A 20,052-nucleotide genomic window follows, 5' to 3' on the forward strand; every position below is an offset into this window, starting at 1 on the left:
TTATTAATATAGGTATATTATATATATTTACATATTATATATATATATATATAAAATGGTGATCAATAAACCTTTAGAAGTTAAACAGGTCTATGGATACCCCTGTTTACATGTGTTTCCCCTAAAGGGTGGATGCTAAAAGTACAACTGTTATTGTGTAGGGTGTTCTAGAAAAATCTGTGATATGGCAGGATGTTTCCCAAACATGGAAAGATTGGGCACCCCTGAGAAAGAGGCTGTCCATGGAGGGACAGGTAGCTGGGGAATCCCAAGGCGTCATTCACATAGACCAGCACCCAGAAGGGAAGAGCAAGCCTCTGCTGGTGTCTGTCTGCCTCTCGGAAGGGAAAGGAGGTCAGTGCCCTATCACTATCATTTCTGACTCTGGTCACAGGTCCATGCTGCCAAGGGGCCAGGACACTGTGATTGACAGTTCAACCAGGCCACCGGGGGTGGAGATCTAATGGAAAGAGGGATGCTAGGTGGACAACCATGACAGGCCACAGGACGCCCCCTTGACCCAAAAGATGGCAGTAGGGAGAGTGAGTCTGGATGCAGAGGAGTGAGCTGGAATCAGGCTCCGTTGACCATCTACGTGCACCTTGGTCCTCGCCTCCCTTCTGTAACGTGGTCTCAGGGAGATCAGTGTCTTAATAGATGCCTGCGACTGGGCTCTGGGGACCTCAGGGCACAATTAGATGATATTAAGTGAGGCGCGTGAGACCCATGTCTACCAGGTAGCAGGCGCTCACCGACGTCAGTTTTCCTTGCGTGGGGTCCGCCCTCATTCTGAGAAGAGGAGAGGTACTCAGGGAGACAATCTGCCCCACGCTGTGCCAGCACTGGCCTGGCACCTCGGGGACCGCGTTGTCATGACCTGCTCCGCTTTCCCCGCAGTCCACCTGATCCCAGTGTCGGCAGCTAGGAATGGAGCAAGCAGCAAGAGTCGAAAGAGGATCATGCCCGACCCCGTGACGGAGCCCCCCGTGACGGACCCTGTTTACGAAGCTCTTCTGTACTGCAACATCCCAAGTGTGGCCGAGCGCAGCATGGAAGGTAGGCCTGGCTGGGCCCCCTGACCTGGCCCTTCTTGATACTGACTTGGAACGCTTCGGGGACTAGTTCTCCAAGCAGCGCAGCGCAGTGGTAAGGAGCTGGCCTTCCTGGGCGCAGAGCCTGCAGTTGCCACCAGGCCACACCCTGGGACGAGTTCCTGGGTCTTACCGTGCTCCCCTATAAGGCAGGGCTAGCTAGCAGTACCTGCACGCGAGATGCTGGCGAGTGAGTGACCGCTCTGAACGGCACAGGTCTCGGGAGCAGCCTGCAGAGATGTCTGCCGTTATCACACTCTGCTGGGCAAGATGGAGCACCAGCCCCAGCCAGGCTTCAGGGCCTCGCCCACCATCAGCTACTCCGCTTTTCAGGGTAGACCCAGGGTAGACTTCAGAGGGCCACAGGATGCCCTGCTGGTGTCTTGCCATAAAGGTGTGGGAAAATGCAGTTCCTCCAGCAGGCTTTGCTTTTCTGAGCGTGTCAGAGGCTGGTGTGGAACATTTATGTGTTTGCACTGCGCCGTGTTTCATGGAGGATATACAGTCCCAGCCAGCGTCTCCAGATTTCTGTGGGCCTCCCCCAGCTCTGCGTGTGAGTGAGGCTGCATCAGTTGTCATGCCTACGCCGCGCTGGCCTTCAGTCCCCAGCCACATCCCCCGTCCCACCTATGGGACTTCGGCCTCCACCCAGCACAGCAGCCCCTCCCATAGCTCAGGCCCTTTGTCGGTGGCTCTGTGACCCCTTGGTGGCCCTGCTGCCTCCTCTTCTCATTCCCAGCAGAGCCCAGCCAGGTCCTCCACTAGTCTTCCTCTAAAAGGATCAACACCTATCCAGCGATGATCCACTGACTATTGGCTTCTCTCACAGGTCACGCCCCACATCATTTCAAGCTGGTCTCGGTGCAAGTGTTAATTCGCCATGGGGACAGATACCCACTGTATGCCATTCCCAAAACAAAGCGGCCAGAAATCGACTGCACTCTGGTGGCCAACAGGTAAACTCTACTTCTTTTTTAAAAAGTGTCTTGCTGGAACCTGCTCTCTCCTGTTCAGTGGAGAATTACAGGACAGGGAAGCCTGACCTTCAGCCCTGCTTGAGTGTCATTGTACAGATGAAATGACTGAGGCCACAGGGGTGGGAGCACAATGGGGACACTGAGGCTTGAGCCTGCCAGTTCTGATGCCCACCCTCCTATCCTGCCACGCTTCAGAGAGCCGAGCGAGGCCCCGTGAGCCCTGGCTTAGGAGTCCTGGCCCAGCTCCGCTGCTCCAGGGGCAGCAGGCGAGTCCCTTGGTCTCTGAGCTCAGCTTCTCACCTCTGAAATGGGGCTGACCCTGCCGGGTGGGGTGGGGCATGAGCCAGGCAGTTCACAGGAAGGCAGTTCCAATGAGCAGTGGCGTCACCCCGTGAATGTAGGACAGTATTTCCACCATTTTATTTTTCCCAGGAACAGAGACAGCCTGGTCTTGGTCAAAAGCCCTTAGGATAAAAAACAATTGAATAGAAAGTGGAGATCGTATATGTGGAAATGGCCTAGGCCTAGAATGAGAAGCACAGTCAGCAATAAAATGATGGGCCCCGCGTCCACACGTGCACCCCGGTGGACCAGATGAGCTCGGGGGACGGAGAGAAGTGCAGGGGAGGGCGTCATTTGGATGGAGTGCTTCTGGGTGCCAGCCTGCCCTGGGCAGGGCCAGCCTGGTGGGTCCGTGGATCACCTCCCTGCTGCCAGGGCTGTGTTTAAAAAGTGGCCTAAACCCCAGAATCTCAGGTTCGCTCTCTGCCTCTCAAGCTCCTCACTGGCCAGGAGCGTGGGGAAGGTGAAGTGAACCATTTTACTGTGAGCGTGAGGCTTTTCCGTGCTCCCTGTCATGCTGGAGGCCACAGGCTGGCAGCCTGGTGTTGGTGTCTTCTTCCCTACGTCCAGGAAAAGGGACGTGTATCCTACATCCTACCATCTCACGGGTTGGGAAACAGCCCGGGTGGAGTCCGGAGCACATCAGAGCCAGGTGGACGCTGGCTGCTCCCTCCAGGCTGAGCCCCCAGTCTCTCGCCTTTCCCCAGACTGTTACGGAGACGCCCCGCGGGGCGGCACCCCACAGTCCCCAGCCCCCTCCCTTCAGGCCTCCGCTCCCGCTGCATTTCCTGGTCCCCGTCCCTGCTTGGCCCACTCTGACAGCTCCTTCAAGACCCCTTGAGATGCTTCCTCCTCCAAGAAGCCTCCCCAGCATCCTTGGGTGGCTCTGTGGCCCTGCTGGGTTACACTGAAAAGAGGGTTTATGACAAGGGTGTCAGAAAAAGCAAAGCGAGAGTTAAATGTCTAAAGCCAGCCCCTCTCCTGGCCTCAGCGGGGCAGGGCAGGGCTCTCATTGTGCTGGACGTTGGCGCTGCAGTGCCAGCGGGTGGAGGGAGGGTGGCACAGGGTCTAGCTTGTGTCCATCAGGCACAGCAGGGTTTCCGTGTGTTTGCACTGGTACAGCCCTGCCCTTGCCCTCTGGCTGGATATCAGTCCTTTGATCAGACAGGGAAGAGGTGGACCAGGAGGCCTCTAAGCTGGCAGTGCAGGGCAGCCTTGAGGGCTGTGGATAATGAGCTTCTTCCTCAGCAGCTCCGGCATCCGTCTGTCTCTTTTTTTTTTTCATTGGTGTATTATACATAATAGTGGGGTTCATTCTGACACATTCATAATGCACATGACATAGTGTGCTGGATGTCAATCACCAGGACTTCCCTGTATCCTCCCTCCTCCCTCCCCGACCCCCTTCCTTTACTCTACTGCTCTCCCTTTTATTTGTTTATTTATTATTTATTAGTTTGTGTGTTGGAATCACACATAAAGGTGGAGTTCATTGTGATCTACTCACACGTGTACATAGCAAAATTTGGTCAGTTTCATTCCACAGTTCTTCCTCTTCCCTCCACCTCCTCCCTCCCGCTCCATCCTTTCTACATTCTACTCTTCCCCTTCTTTTTTCTTCCCCACCTTTTCTTCATTCCTGACTTTGCTCTAACTTCCACATATGAGGGACAACATATGAGAGACTCTTGACGTTTTGAGTCTGGCTTATTTCACTCACATGATGTTCTTCAGTTCCGCCTTTTTACCAGCCAATGACATAGCTTCATTCTTCTTTACGGCTGAGTCGAACTCCACTGGGTGTAGGTACCATGATTCCCTCATCGCTGATCTGTTGACAGACACCAGGGCTGGTTCTGTAACTCGGGATGACTGTGTGGCTATACACAGTCACACTGGAACACAGGTATGGCTGTAGTATGCCCATCTCAGCTCTTTTGGATAAATACCAAGGGGTGGGGTAGCTGGGTCACCCCTTCTCTAACCGGACTTTTCATTCCCAGAAGGCAGAATTTGATTTGCACAACATAGACCAGGGATCTGCGCCTAGACCAGTTAGCTGTTGCTAGAAGGTCTCTGGGGCTGCTCTGTCAGGAAGGGTGCCCTTGGTCAGGGCCACCCGGCAGAGTGCAGTGTGTCCCCTGTGTCCTGGGCACTGTCAGCTCGTCTTCCCAGCATGCTTGTCTCTGCCTCCCCTGACCATGGGCTCCTCAAGGGCTCACTGTCCCTGGATCAGCAGAACCCAGAGCTTGGCATGTAGCAGTTATTGGACTAGGTGGGTTGCAGATCCAGGACTTCAGTGAGAATCACAGGACAGGGTTCCTGTGACGTGCTCCTCTCATGCACCTGGTGATGGATTCAAGCCTCAGCCCTGGAATCCCGGGAAGCCTTCGCAGCGTGTCTGACAATGGGCGGATCACTTGAGCTCCGCGGCCTCCGTGCTCCACTCTGGAGCGCGGGGATAATGATGCCTCCCCTATAGCACCTCGTGAGGTCCAGATAGGACAACGGAACGAAGCATGCGGGCTAGTCCACTGGCCTGACGCGTGGCCACGCGTCGCTGCCCACAGCAGCCTGGGGGCCTCTGGGCCCAGCCTCTTTCCCTCTCTGCAGAGGACCTGGTCAGCAGACCAGGCCATGTCCCAGGGCCCCTCATGCTGTCACCACAGTGACGGGACCCTCAGGTGGGGCTCTGGAGCTCCCAGTTGAGAGGCTCAGTTCCTGCGACCCTTGCCGGACTGCCTCTGTCTTTGTTCTCCTTTGCCTGTTTTTATTTTACTGAATATCCTGTATTTGTAGGAGCTACTTTATATGCTTTATGGAAGAGGGTGGAGCGTGAATGTTTAGTAACTGTAGTCCCCCCTCATCCGAGGTCCCCTCTCTGCCGTTTCTGTTACTCATGGTCAACAGCCGTCTAAAAATATTAAATAGAAAATTCTAGAAATAAACAGAAAGGCCACATGCACATAACTTTTATGATAGCATATTGTTGTGACTGTTCTGTTTCATTGTTAATCTCATTAATGTCTTAGTATGTCTAACTTATAAACTAAACCTTATCATAATGTGTGCAGGGGAAAGAAGACAGCTTATGTGGAGTTTGGGACTGGCCACAGTTTCAGGCATCCCTTGGTTATCTTGGAACGTATCCCCTTCAGATAAGGGGGTACTACTGTGCTTAATGTCTTTTACTCAGTTCCATCTTTAAATACACACACACAGAGTGAGGAGAGCCCAGTGTGGGTGAACCTGCTCTGGCCACTGACTGACTTCCCGGATCCACCTTCCATTTCATCTTGTAAATTAGTAATGTGGCCGTGCATGCAGGGTGCAAATTACTCTGGCCAATGAAAGGGAAGCCTGGGCCAGCAGGGAGCTCAGGCAGACAGGACCTGGTGGCCCAGACAAGCCAGTTGCCTCAAAGTTTCTTCCCACATGGACGTGTCTGTGGCTCTCAAAGGTTTTGTACCTCTTGGTGAATGCCACACACTTGATAGCATCCCTCAGGGTACTACGTTTAGCCAGTGTTAAAGTATTACCTGTTCATATACCATGTTTCGTAAATGCCTTTTTTATATTCAGAAATATGGACTAAACATGCGTTTATAGATCTAAGGGAGGAAAATATTCACTTCAGTCAGCAGTCGTTCAACACACTTGAGTTCTGTGCTCCTGTCACGCACCAGGTACTGGCCCAGGAACAGGAACATAAATGAAGCAAGGGAGCCAGCCCGAGAAGATCTGGAGAGGGGATCACGGGGCAGGAAGCACGTTCAAGGAGCCGAGGCCAGAAGGGCTGAGTGCACAGGACTGAGGACAGCACCAGCACTGGCTGGACCCGGGAGGAGGGGACAGTGGGCTTGTAAAGTCACGGAGGCAAGGCCGTCTCTGCTCTCGGGCCTGCTTACCTCCAGAGATACCACCGTGGTGCCGGTGTTCGGTGACCCTCCGGGAAGGGTGGCCAGCTCAGGAGGCAGCAGCCTCAGAAGAGCAAGAAGTGAAATGGTCTGAGTTCCCCCATTTTGGAGCAGGAGCCCACAGGGCAGCCCATCTCTGTGTGGGGCAGGGAGAGGAGCACAGCAGGCAGGTCAGGAAGGAGGGTGTGCAGTAGCAGGTCATCTGACAAGTGGCCCCTGGGGCAGGGACACCGACCTGTGCACATTGGGGGGGTGCCGGAAAGCGTGGATCAGGACCCTCAAAGCGAGAGTCACAGGCCTGAGTGTGGAGCACAGAGAGGTGGAAAGTAGGCCGTTCCCAATGCTCCCAGTGCCAGCAGGGAGAGGAGGCATGAAGTGACCAGGCTGTGCAGCAGGGGTTGGCAGCTGGTGGCAGGGTTAATGCTGTTAAAGGACAGAGGTCCAGAGGGGACGCGTCTGGGAGCAGGGTCTGCATTCTAAACACAGTCTCCAAGGCCCCCATGCACCTCCTCGGCTGCCTTCTGGCCGCCCCTGCTGCTGCCTCGCCCTCCCTGGGCCACATGCTCCGACTTTCCAGGGACACATGTTTTTTGAACGGGAAGCTGGATCTCAGGGAAGGGCAACGCCATGGAGGGGCGGGACCAATAGACCTGGTAGGTCTGATGGCAGATTAGCAGGGGCACTGTGTCCAGGTTCTGATGGGTCATCTGCTGGGAGTACCGCCCCTCCCTGGAATAGAGAGCACGGAAGAAGGGAGGCGGGGAGGGAAGCTGTGACCGCAGTGAGCCGTCTGCAGGCATTCTGGTGACGCCTTCCCGTAGGCAGCAGGCCCTGTCATTTGGGGGCTCAGGAGCACCGTCTTGCTGGGAGACAGGGGTCATTTGACAGGGTTGAGCATGTGGGTGGCAGTTGAACTGGGGGTTGAGTGGATCACGTCAGAACCTAGAGTGGGGAAAGGGCCAAAGCAGTCTCGGGAAACACCCTTCCATCCTCCACACTGAGGAGAGCGGCTCGGGGGCGAGGCCGAGGTGTGCCAATGGGAGGATCGGGAGAGGTAGGAGAGCAGAGGCCTGTGGGGCCGTTATTCATGTCAGGTAGAACAAAAAGGTCCAGGAAGGCAAAGACAGAAAAGCACACGGGGTTTGCCTTTTTAGAATTGCATTTTGTCGAGATTATAAATAATAAATTTTTTAACCAGCATAAATGTTAAAAATCTGGTGTGAACCCATTCCTGTTCCCAGCCAGGTGGGTTTGGGGCCTGGTTTTCTGGTAATGGTGCTACTGTTCTCTGTTCCCGCTCACTTGAACGTCGTGTGCAGAGCTCAGAAATGCCTCAACAGCTACTAAGCATAGCACGTTTTCTCCTGAGTGTAGAGACTGGCGTTGGGGCTCATAAAGAGGTAAGAGCAAGGCACATAAAAATGTGAAAAGGACTCTGAAGTGAATGATTTGAAGGCTTTAAATCATAGTGCTTTCGGTTCTTTCAGATTTCAGTAAGAAAGCAGATTTCCAATGAGGCTGCAACGAATTTTTGCTGAAAAAAAAAAGTGCATCCACATAGACATGATCATTTCTCCGTTATTCAGGACAAGTCTGGGCCATGGTAACAAAGAGACTCAAGAATACATTGCCTTAGACAGGCACAGTGACTCACACCCATAGTCCCAGTGACTTGGGAGGCTGAGGAAGGAGGAGTGCACGTTCAAGGCCAGCCTCAGCAACTTAGTGAGGCCCTGAACAACTTAGCAAGACCCTGTCTCAAAACATAAAAAGGACTGGGGATGTAGCTCAGTGGTAGAGCACTCCTAGGTTCAATCAATCCCCAGTACCACCCCCTAAAAAAAAAAAAGCATTGCCTTAAATAATAAAGAAGTTCATCTCTTTTGGGGGCAGGGGCGGGGTGAAGGTATGAGGTAAATGTTCCTGCTACTGTGTCTCGGCTCCACCTGGCCATTCAGGACTCCAGGTTCCTTCCGGGTATTGATTCCACCATCCTCTGAGGATATTGAAATAGTTGGTCTGGGTTGCTACCATGCCTCAATGGCAGCCAGAGGCAAGGAAGAGAATGTGAAGGGGGCCTTCACCCCACAGTGGCATACAGCCTTCCATTCCGTTCCCAAACACTGAGTTATGTGGCACCATCTAACCTCTAGCTCAGAAATGGGATCTAACCAAGTTCCCAAGGGACTATAGATCCTAGGGTACCATTGGTACTCTCGCCCACAATAGTGTTTGTTTTTAAGATTTCCATCAAAAGCTGCATGTTTTAATAAACACGGTGGAAACTCATCTTATCATCACTACGGATCATAGAAGGCTTGGCGTTCGCATGAGGCCGGGACCTTCATCGTTGAACCCATCCCTACGTGACTTGGGCACATCTACCTTGTGCTCGGTGCCCTTTGGGCTCCCTGGAGCCGTAGAACAGGCAGGCAGGGCCAGGTGGTGAGATCCAGAACAGATCCAGGGACTCGGGTCCCCTAGTCCTTCTCCTATTAAAAACACTGAGCCATCTGTTACCTGTTTTGTGAGTGGAGTTTTTTGTTTTTTTTTTTTTTTTTTTTTTTTTTTTTTCCTCCATGAATCTTTGTCTTTCCATGCAGTAAAAAAAAAGGTAGTGATGGATACAATTAGATATCAAAGTACCATTAAGCAACCGGAGGCCCTGAAAACCTGGGACATCTCAGCAAACATCCAGTAGTGAAATTCCATTGCTCAAATTGGCAGCAAAACTTTCTCAAATCCTCAAAAATCACCAACCTGAAACAATGACCTGGAGCAGAAATCCGACACCTGTTCGTGGACAGCCTTGGTGTTCAGATGGATTGGTAATGGTGGCTCACGGTCAGTCTGGGCATTTCCTTTCCTAGTTTGCAAACATTGGTGTGCTTTAGCCTCAGGCAAAATGAAATTCTCTCTGTTTTTATGAAAAGACATAATTCCCTGAAGTCAGGCAGGGTGATTTATTAGACTCTTCTGCATGTCGGGATGAATATTCTCTCATTTTAAAACATATTTTTTAAAAGATGGATTTTTTTTCAGCTTTATGTTTTTGAAAGATAATAAACTCATTTTGACAGCAACATTTAAGCATCACTAAAGCTAACTGGGCATTCAGACCGCAGGGGTTTGCCATAGAATGCTTTATCTTTGCTTCTTGCTCGTACTTGTGCAGTTTTGTTGAGAACTTCTCTCTGTCCACTTTTGTTCAGCTTTCATGGGCCATTTCACTGCTCAAAGAAAATCTGTGTATGCTCATAAGCCATTTCATTATTCAGGGGCAAATTATATCTTCACTGAGCACCCATACCTCGTGGCAGAAATGTAGCTCTTTTCAGACCTCATAAACTTTTCTAGCACTTTCTCACCACCCCACATTAATATGGGCAAAATGCATGTTGAACTATAAAAACTGACAGAGATTTTGGATGTCTGGTTCAGTTTCCAGAGGTCAAAGAAAGGAAGGATTAGGGTTAGCCAGGTCACGGTTGGGGTGGACCATCTCGGAGGAAAGGACATGGAGGAGGGTTGCTGTGGAAAATGATAAGGTGTGCTGTGTGTTGGGGGGACCTGTCGGCCTCGTTGACAGAGGACGCTACCGGAGACCAGAGGGCTGAGCAGGCGAGGAGCCTCATGTGGGGCCGTGAGAGACCCTTTCCAGAATGTGGCTGTGTGGAAGGCTGTGACCCGGCAGAGGTGCCTCTGAAGCCATCCCTCTGGCTGTGCAGAAGGCGGGGGAGGAAGGACAGGTTAACCTGCAAAGCCAGGGAGTGGCCCATTGCCATCCAGACAGAAGTTACCTGAGGCCAGAAACCAGAGATGCAGGCTGAGGAGACAAAGAAGCACCAGGTGGAAGGCTCTGCGAAGTTGGGGGCCAGGTGGCAAGGGAGGGGTGGGGACAACCCTCGCCCTGGGGCAGGCTGCTGGGTAGTGTTGGTGGCCTCTGCGGGGACAAGGCTGGAACAGGGCAAAGCCAGATCCCACAGGACAACATTTGGTGCCAGGTGGGGCTCAGGCTGACCTTACAGAGAGGGTTTCTCCCGTGGGGGGCTATGGGTGAGTCATAATGAAACTGCATTTTAAAAGTAATTGAGGGGCTGGGGATACAGCTCAGTTGGTAGAGTGCTTGCCAGTCAAGCACAAGGCCCTGGGTTCAATCTCCAGCACCGAAAAAAAAAAAAAAAAAAAAAAATCTAAAACAAATTGAGCCAGACCCTGTTACTGTGGGCGAGGAAGGTCTTGGTGCTGAACTCCAGGCTGTGTTTGAAGCATTCTGACCCAGTTTTCTGTGTTGCCTCCTTAGGAAACCATATCACCCTAAACTGGAAGGTTTCGTGAGTCACATGTCCAAGGGATCAGGATCCTCTTTCGAAAGCCCCTTGAACTCCATGCCGCTTTACCCCAACCACGCTCTGTGTGAGATGGGGGAGCTCACGCAGACAGGTACGTGACCCCTCCACCGCCAGCCCTCCCTCTGTCCACACTAGGGGCCGATACCCTGGGTGAGGTGCTGTGGGTCACAGAGGGGGATCGACTGTCACCTCAGGGTGCTCCCAGGCTCCCAGGTAGCTGGTGAGACATCCGCTTTCTTAATTTTAAAATTAACTTTCTTCTTACTACAAAAGCAATGTCTGTTCACGAAGAGAACTGACAAAAGACTTTGAGAGCAAAAGAAAGCACCATAGTCCCAGCAAAGAAACAGACCCTGATCGGTCATCTTTCTTCCCGTGCGTATGCAGGTGGGCGCACGCAGCGCAGTATCTCACTAACACACTCGTGACCACTTTGTCACTTAGGAGTATGTCACGGGCATCTCTCCCTGTCCATTACTGTTCGTCCCCATGACTGATGGCTGCGTGGGGCTCCCGCGGGAGGGGCCGTCGTTCACTTAACCAACCTCACCTTCTTACGTCTTGCCAACCAAGCTCCCGCCTCAAGGCACAAGATCTCAGGGAGGTCTTCCTGTGGCGGACGCCAGCTGTGCACCGAGGATGTTTGGCTGACCTGAGTCCCCACGGAGCCCAGCTTTGCCTCGACAGCCTGGTCATAGCCCAGTGGGGTCAGGTCACCATCAGGGGAAGCTGCTGAGTTAGCTGCAGGGTGATGTCTGCTGGGAAGAAAAAGACCTGGTTCTTTCCCCAACGGGTTCCAGGGTCCTGGTTCTTCAGTCTGGGACCTCAAGGGACCTTTGCGTGGTCACCAGCCTCTCTCGGGGAATCAAGAGGACCAACACCATGCTCTGGTCCCTCGTTCCATTGGCATCTTGGGGCCTGAGTTTAGATGGAAGGAGGGTCTTTGTCCTAGGGTTGGTCCTGCTGGGTTTTGCCAGGTTTTCAAAGCCATGACTGGTGGGGAAATGAGGGCGGGTGACAGTGGAGCAAACAGAGGCTCTGGAGGACCCGCCTCAGCTAAAGAGTTGTGTTAAAGGCCTTGGGCAGTTGGTCCCAGGCACATGAACTCTGCGTTAGTTTAGAACAGGGGTCCTCATTTTACTGGATCCAGAACCCCCTCTCATTCACAGATATTTTATTCTCCCTCAGATATCCTGAAGTGAAAGTTCTAAATAATGTAACCCTTCTAGATACTCAATATTTTAGAAGTTCTCTCAGGACCCCAACTGTACCAAGCAAAAGGAAACTAAGTTGTTATATAATTCTGTGTATCTCAGTATAAATGCTTGAGAGCTGTTACAGTAGGAAATCAAATGAAGTACTCAGATGTCCTCCCTGAGTGTGCCTTGGTGACCGTGACAGCTCCACCGGCAGATGATTGACACCACATGTCAGTTTGTGGGTTTTCTGACAAGTTCTGATCAGAACTCCCTTAATTTGTATTGCCTCTCTGGAAATTCAGTGGGTGTTAACTTTACACAAAAGCAATTTTATGTTTATGGACGCAAAAAAAAACAGAGTTATGTTCTAGACTGAAATATTTGAACAGGTTTTCACCATGGAAGTGTCTCATGGTAGATTCATCATGTGGGGCAGAACACCTGTCCCTCATGAAGACTGTGTAGCCCCCTGTCCGCACCCACCGTGCCAAGAAGGCCCTCCCCTGTTATTGTGCTGACTCTAGCCCATGACCCTCGCTGAGGGCAGGACCATACTTGCTGGTTAGCCTCTCTGGTTGTGAACAGCAGAAACCAACTCAAGTGAAAAGGGAAATTTATTCTAAGAATTCAGGGCTGACTCATAGAGTCCAAGGGCAAGAATGCGGCCAGTTCTCCAGACACTGGAACCAGGAGTAAAAGGCTGTCTCACCCCTGCCTGCCGCTGTGGCTATTTGCTGAGTGTCTGTCAACACAGTAGCAGTAAAAGCCACACCCAGAGACGAATTTGAAAGCCCAGAATCTTGAGAGAGAGACTCCCCTGGGGTCCTCGGGGGTCCCAGCCGAGGCGCTGGAGGCCCAGCCTGTGGATCCAACCTGTGGCTCAGGCTGGGTGCAGGGGAGCTCACGCGCTTAGAGGTGGTCACTCCTTTGGACTTTTCTTCTCAAGTGATATATCACCATCTTCCTTCTCTAAATGAGCGTGACTCTGAGGATCATTTCTTCGGTACCATTTACTCCTGTTCCTTCATTCTCTTTAATGGTCACTTGCATCTTCTATTTTAAATGTCATTAAAAATGCCTGGCTGTTGTAATAGTCATGTTTTACTGGCACACTTGTGGCACCCCACGGTGACTACGTGGAATGGCTCACCCACGCCTGCTCTGCTCAAGAGGCCCTGGCGGTGGCTGAGTGTGGAAAGCCTGGATGAGCAGGGCCCTCTCTGTGCCCGTCCCAAGGGGGCCCTGGGGCTGGGTTACACCGCTAGGGCCTTCTGGGAAACTGAGGCAGCACAGAGGTCCCCCTTCAAACCCTGATTCTTGCAATCAAGTCAGAAGGAGTTCAGACATGCCGCTCAGAGTAACAGGAATGAATTTATTGGAAGGGATGGGAAAGGGGAAAGGGACATCCTCAAGGAGAGAGTGGGTCCTCTCAGAGAGGAGAGGGACAATGGGCCTCTCCTGTACTCCAGTTTTATTGGGGGGTCCCAGAAAAGTTTCCGGAGAGTCCCACCCAGGTCCACCACTTGACTTTTGGCTGATGGCATGATGACCTCAGACTTTCAAGTCCCACTGGTATGACAGCTCTAGGCCACTTTGGTCATACTGACCTACTCTAATTGGATTCTTAACCATAAACTCTTAACCGATTTTCTGGTTAGGAGGAATGGTTAGGTTTTCTGGTTAGGACCCTTATCTCCCTGAATTCCAGGATCAGGTCTGTGTAAGTGTCACAGAAGTCTCCCCCTTCAGGGTAACTTGGGTTCCTTTTATCAACATTATCTCAGGCCTGCATTTCTCCCGTAGTGAACGGGTAATTTGCTGAGGAATGTGACACATCCTGTCCACTGAAGCCAGGCAGGGCTGCAGCTAAATTGCTCCTTGGAAAAGAGAGCATGTGGGTGTTAGCACCGTAGGCCCAGTTTATAGAATTATTCCCTTAACCTCGTGTTCCCACCACTCACATCTGTCTGTCCCCTATCGGCTCTAGCAGAACAACACACATGGAAAGAACTAGAATACTGGAAGCTGAAGGTCTTAGCCATTCAACACAGGTCTTGAAATCAGACAGACCTCTAAAATGGGCCTCCTGGTCTCTTCCCAGCAGGTCTGGTGGTAAATTACATTAGCTGGTATGTGGACCTAGTGCCTTTCAGGGTCCTAGGCTGTGGCAGTCTCTTCTGTAGTGCAGCTAATGTCACGGAGGTCCCACAGCACAAGGGAACAGGAAGGAATTACTAATTGGACCTGGGAGAGGAAGAAGGTGCTGGCTGAGGGCCTCTCTAGGCAGAGAAGGTTGTGTGTGGAGAGGATAAGGAGCCCTAAATGGCTAGAACTTTGTATTTCTGTGCGAAAACGTAAGGGAATGCACCGAGCAAGGGCTAAGAGCACAAAATTGAGACCAGATGGGGCCTTGGCTTTTGGCTGTACCACTGCTTAACTGTGAGTGGCTCAGGACTTCAGTTTCCTCATCTGTCAAATAAGGAAAACGGTAGTAATGATGGTAATACGCCTTCTCCATTGGGCTTTTGTGGGGTTTAAATGAGAAAGGCCCAGCATGCAATAAGTACTCCCACCTTGAATATAGCTAGACTAATATAATATGATATAATATATCCAGATTTTCCATATTCATCATTCATGGTTTGCCTCTGTCTGCAAAGCATTTCTCAGATGCCCAGCCCAGGTCCCTGAGGGAATTCTGCTCTCAATGCTCTTCATTCACAAGGGGACCCAGACACCCTTTGTGCTTGTGGCTGAGCTAATCCCCATCTGGGCCAACCTCTTCCCTCCGTCTCACGCTTTCCAGCCTAAGTTGCCTGGTCATGGCCTCGGTCTGTCCAAACCACTGGGCGGCTAAATAAGTGACGTCACTGGTCACGGGGCCTGTGCGTGGTTCATGCCCTCAGAGGATTTACAGCCATTATTCAGATCACATCCCTTCACGTCCTGCAGACTGGAGGGTGAGCTTGCTTCTGTCTGGGGTTGCCTTCTCCCGCTTGAATACAAACCTTTTCCATTCTTCTTTGAAGTTCACTTATTGTGCCGTGGCAGTGCAAAACCAAAAGGACACTCAACTGTCACTTAAAGTCCTTGCTTCTACCCATGTTCCATCCACCCTCATTTCTGCTCCCCCATCATTCCTGGGAAACCATCGGTGTTCGTTTCTTATACATCCTTGCAAAGTCCCTGTATGTAAAATGCAGCCTCTGTGAATACACATTCTAGCTTTCCCTCTTTTTTTTTTTTTTTTAAGGAGTACAGTAAACATACCGTGCTTTGCTTTGCTTTTTAAAAATATTCTACTAGGTATCTAAAAGATCCTGCAAAATCATACAGAGCACGTCCTTGTTGACGAGCAGATCTGGGCAGAATGGCCCCCACAAGTTAGCAGAGAGCCTTTGGTTGGGCATTCTAGGGGAAATAGTGAAGGAGGGAATTGTCCCTGCAGTGAGGGACAACCGGCAGTCATCTCCACCTGACAGATTCTGGGGAGCCGTCCCCACACACAGAACTGTTGTGTCCCCAGGCAGGAAGGAGAAAGCTGTCCTTGGGACCATGCCAGTCTCAGCCTAGATGACCCCGGGCTGGGCGATTCATGCCCTCTACAGCCCGCCAGTCACAGTGCTTCTCTCAGGAAAGAGGCCAGCCCAGCAGGAGCGAGGGAGGGAGGCAGAAGGTCCTTGTGTTCATCCCCTAGGGGACCCCTGTCACAGGCTGATGCGAGCCCATCCTTGCCGTTTCCTTCCTGTAGGGATTCGGGCTCCATTCTGTTATCTTCCTGGGTCTGAAACATTCCAGACTTCCCCTTACCGTCCCCTTGGCTAAGCTGGTGGTAAGGGAGGCCCATGTCACCCTGTGTTTCAGGAATCGTGCAGCATTTGCAAAATGGCCAGCTGCTGAGGGACATCTACCTGAAGAAACACAAACTCCTGCCGAGCGACTGGTCCGCGGACCAGCTGTACCTGGAGACCACCGGGAGGAGCCGCACCCTCCAGAGTGGGCTGGCCCTGCTCTACGGCTTTCTCCCAGATTTTGACTGGAAGAAGATTTACTTCAGGCACCAGCCGAGTGTGCTCTTCTGCTCCGGGAACTGCTATTGCCCCGTGAGAAACCAGTATCTGGAAAAGGAGCAGCGTCGCCAGTACCTCCTGCGGCTGAAGAACAGCCAGTTGGAGCAGACCTACGGGGAGATGGCCAGGATCGTGGACATCCCCACCAAGCAGCTCCGGGCCTCCAACCCCATAGACTCCATGCTTTGTCACTTCTGCCACAACGTCAGCTTCCCCTGCACCAGAAGCGGCTGCTTCGACATGGAGCACTTCAAGGTGATCAAGATGCACCAGATAGAGGACGAGAAAGAGAGGCGCGAGAAGAGACTGTACCTTGGGTATTCGCTGCTGGGAGCCCACCCCATCCTGAATCAAACCATCGACCGGATGCAGCGCGCTGCCGAGGGCAGGAGGGACGAGCTCTTTGCCCTCTACTCTGCCCACGACGTCACTCTCTCACCAGTTCTCAGTGCCTTGGGCCTTTCGGAAGCCAGGTTCCCGAGGTTTGCAGCCAGGCTGATCTTTGAGCTCTGGCAAGACAGAGACAAGCCCAGTGAGCATGCGGTCCGGATTCTTTACAACGGGGTCGACGTCACATTCCACACCTCATTCTGCCAGGATCACCACAAGCGTTCTTCCAAGCCCATGTGTCCTCTTGAGAACTTGGTGCGCTTTGTCAAAAGGGACATGTTTGTGGCCCTGGACAGCAGTAGTACTAATTATTATGATGCCTGTCACAGGGAAGGAGTCTAAGGGTACCCGGTACAACACGGTAGTACCTCTACTGAAACAGAGGGCTGGGCAGGGTTGGCTTCTGCTTCTGTCTGTTGCTAAAGGTACGAGAGTATTAATTTTTAAAGGTGAAAAATTGCATTTGGGAGCCATAGAGGTGGTTCGGACTGAACACAAAGCACACTGTCACGATCTGGTATGTGAGTTACTCGGTACAGGATGGCCAGTACACAAGAAAACAGAAGGTACTTGATCATAGCCAGACCGCTCAGAAGGCCAGATGAATATCCACTATCCAAAGTTGCCAATCAAAGTTTGTATTCTTTTGGCCTGCCATAGAACCAGCAAACCTTAGCCAAAATTTTCTTAATCTCGACACTTTTACCTTGTCCTCGTTGAATGAAAAATTTCCAGAAGGGATTTGTCTACAACAGGGGTTGGCAGATATTTTTCCATAAAGGGCCAGAGAGTAAATATTTTACACTGTGCAGAACAAAAGGCCACACTCCATCTCTGTCACAGCCTCTCAGCTCTGCCCTAGCCACGTAAAAGCAACCGCAGACAACCCATAAAGAAGTGAGCAGGGTTCTGTGCACGGGCCACACAAAACAGGAGGTGGCCCACGATGGCTCACAGGGTACACTGTGCTGACCCCTGGTTTGAAAAACAGGCTCTACTATAATTGCACTCTCAGCACTTTGAGAACCAATTGAATACCAAGAATTATTCAATGGTTCCTCCTATAACTTCTGCTAGAAACACAGAATCTGGTCCAACACTAACAAAACATGAGGGGGAAGAAATTATCGAATCTGAACGAATCATAGAGAAATGGCTAGAACCATACTTGATGTTCATGATGATTGTGGTACAAGATAGTTTTAAGTATGTTTGAAATATCTGTCTGCTGTAGTCTATTTGCTGTGTATGCTGAAATTTTTGTATTCCATTTAGTATTTTTATAGTCTGGGAAAATATTTTCTAAGTCCCGTTTTAGACATGCTCTTATTCCTATAGTAATATTCAATTTGCTGTACCTTGGTGGTTGGAAGAAGGCCAGAAGCTGAATTCAGACACTTTTTTCCAAAATAACTAATGACGGCTCGTTCCTTTTGACAAGCCCTAGAACTGGATCGATTTTTAAACCATTTTCGTCAATTTCAAATGGCAAATTCCAATTGATTTTTAAATACGTTTTTAGAACTTTGTTACTAGATAATTAAATAATCTTTTAAGGTATTTTATATATTAGGAGCAATTACTATTAAATCTGTGATTTTGAATTAATGGTGCTAGTTCTCTTCAAAGAAATGTAAAGTCCAAGTGAGATTCTCCAGTGTTGGTGGAATTCCAGCCCCTTCTGATTTGTCCAATGTTGCATTTGAACACTTCTCTTTCTATAAATAAATTTTTGAAGAATACTTATCCTGTGCAACTGGTCTGTACCCGTAAGTCACTCAAGTTCTTTTCAAGTGAGAAACCATACTTTTAAAATTCATCTTACCTGCTGTGTTTAGTGCTGAGAATCACCTCCTCTCTGGAGCATTTAAAGCCTCTTCAGATTTCTTGCACCCACTTGCAATATATCTGAATTAGAATGGCTAATTAAAAACAGCTTGAAGATTTTTTTAAAAAAGCAAATTTAAAGACTTAAAAAAATTAAAAAAAAAAAAAAAACAGCAATTCTTGCCAAGCATGTTGGTGCACGCCTATAATCCCAGCCAGCTCGGGAGGCTGAGGCAGGAGGATGGCAAGTTCACAGCCAGCCTCAGCAAAAGCAAGGTGCTAAGCAACTTAGTGAGACCCTATCTCAAAATAAAAAATGACTGGGGATGTGGCTCAGTGGTTAAGTGCCCCCCAGGTTCAATACCTGGTACAAAAAAAAAAAAAAAAAAAAAAAAAATCGATTCTTAATATCTCTCAGTAAATGATTTGGCTCTGAACCAACATCAGAAATGTAGATGATGTTTTACCTCCTGTGACTGCATTAAAATATGTTCCCCAGTCTCGATTCTGAGCCACTTCATTCCATGGCAAAGATGGAGCCCTGAGCTGAGGTCGAGGAGCATAATCCTCAGCTTCTAGGCCACCGTCTAATGGCTTAATGCATGACAGGTCTGGGTGCGGACACATTTATGTTTAGCTTTCTTGTTTTTAAGACTAAAATCAATACATGTGTACTGGAAAATAATCAAACACTGAAAAACAACTTCAGAAGTGACGTTCTCCCTTTCAGAGGGGAAAGAACAAGACTCAGGCTCCTGCTGTGCTCCTCCAAGGCACTCTGGAAACAAGGTGCGCTTCTCCCACACCCCAAGGTGGTATCCTCTGGTTCCGTCCTGTCCTCACGCTGCCTTTCTGGCCTGGTGTCAGATCCCATGGGTTGAGGGTTCAGTCCCCAGGACACCCCCTCACACATGCACACACACACTTCAGGTGTCAGTGGCAAACCTCAGGTGGCTTTACCTGTGCTGCTGACTGACCCACTATAAATTGGGGCTCTCACCGTCCCCTTGGGTTTGATTAATTGGTTAATATGCTCAACTGACTCACAGAATCCAGGGAAGCCTTTACTGGTTTATTACAAAGGACATTACAAAGGCTACAGATGAAGAGAATGAGGCAAGGGGGAAGGGGCCAGGAGCTCCGTGCCGTCCTGGCCTGCCACCTCCAGGAACCTCCACATGTCCAGCTGTCCAGAAGCTCCTCCAACCCTGCCCTCTGGGTTCTTATGGAAACTTCTTTGCATAAGCACGACTGGTTAAATCACTGGGCACCGGTCATCAATTAACATTCAGTTCCTCTTCCCTTCCTGGAGGTTGGGGAGTGGAGCTAAAAATCCCAACCCTCTAATCTTTCATGGTCTTTCTGCCAAAGCCACCTTGGGGCTGCCCACCATCAGCCACCTCATGTATGTGAAAAGACACTGTTGCTTTGACTATTCCAAGGGCTTTAGGAGAAGATGGGGACAAAGACCAAATATATATTTCACAGAATCACATACTCTAATTCCACCTCCAGAGGTGACACTATGAACTGTTTGACAAATATTTTTTTCTGGAAACCTCTATGTAAAAGTAGATATATATAGATATATACACACACATATATATGTATATATATAAAATATAACATTTTTAACATATATATGTATATATGCATTTTATGTTATATATGTATATATATACATATACATATATGTTAAAAATGGGAACAAGACTTCGTATTCTATGACTTGCTTCTGTTAAAAAATATCTTTCATTACCCGAAGTGTTTCCCATTGACTTGCTTCCTTTAACAGTGTATTAGAGGTATTTCCATGTTGAGGTAGCCAGCCATGATATAGATGAGACATATTTTAAGTCTCATTAAAAATGCATGAAATTGAAATTT

General features: G+C 50.1%; 1 protein-coding gene across 6 annotated transcripts in view; it reads left to right on the forward strand.

The window, feature by feature from the left end:
* Positions 1-18,080, forward strand: part of PXYLP1 (2-phosphoxylose phosphatase 1) — a 57,889-nt gene extending 39,809 nt beyond the window's left edge. For all 6 annotated transcript variants that reach the window (XM_079100384.1, XM_079100383.1, XM_079100381.1 and 3 more), the window contains 4 exons: positions 898-1,056; positions 1,921-2,047; positions 10,631-10,770; positions 15,743-18,080. In XM_079100384.1, the coding sequence (XP_078956510.1) occupies positions 898-1,056; positions 1,921-2,047; positions 10,631-10,770; positions 15,743-16,680 (1,364 nt within the window). In that variant the 3' untranslated portion in view covers positions 16,681-18,080. The remainder of the gene's footprint in view (positions 1-897; positions 1,057-1,920; positions 2,048-10,630; positions 10,771-15,742) is intronic.
* Positions 18,081-20,052: the final 1,972 nt, after the last annotated feature.

The sequence above is a fragment of the Sciurus vulgaris genome, assembly GCF_902686455.1.
Source record: "Sciurus vulgaris genome assembly, chromosome: 10".
Classification (NCBI taxonomy): Eukaryota; Metazoa; Chordata; class Mammalia; order Rodentia; family Sciuridae; genus Sciurus; species Sciurus vulgaris.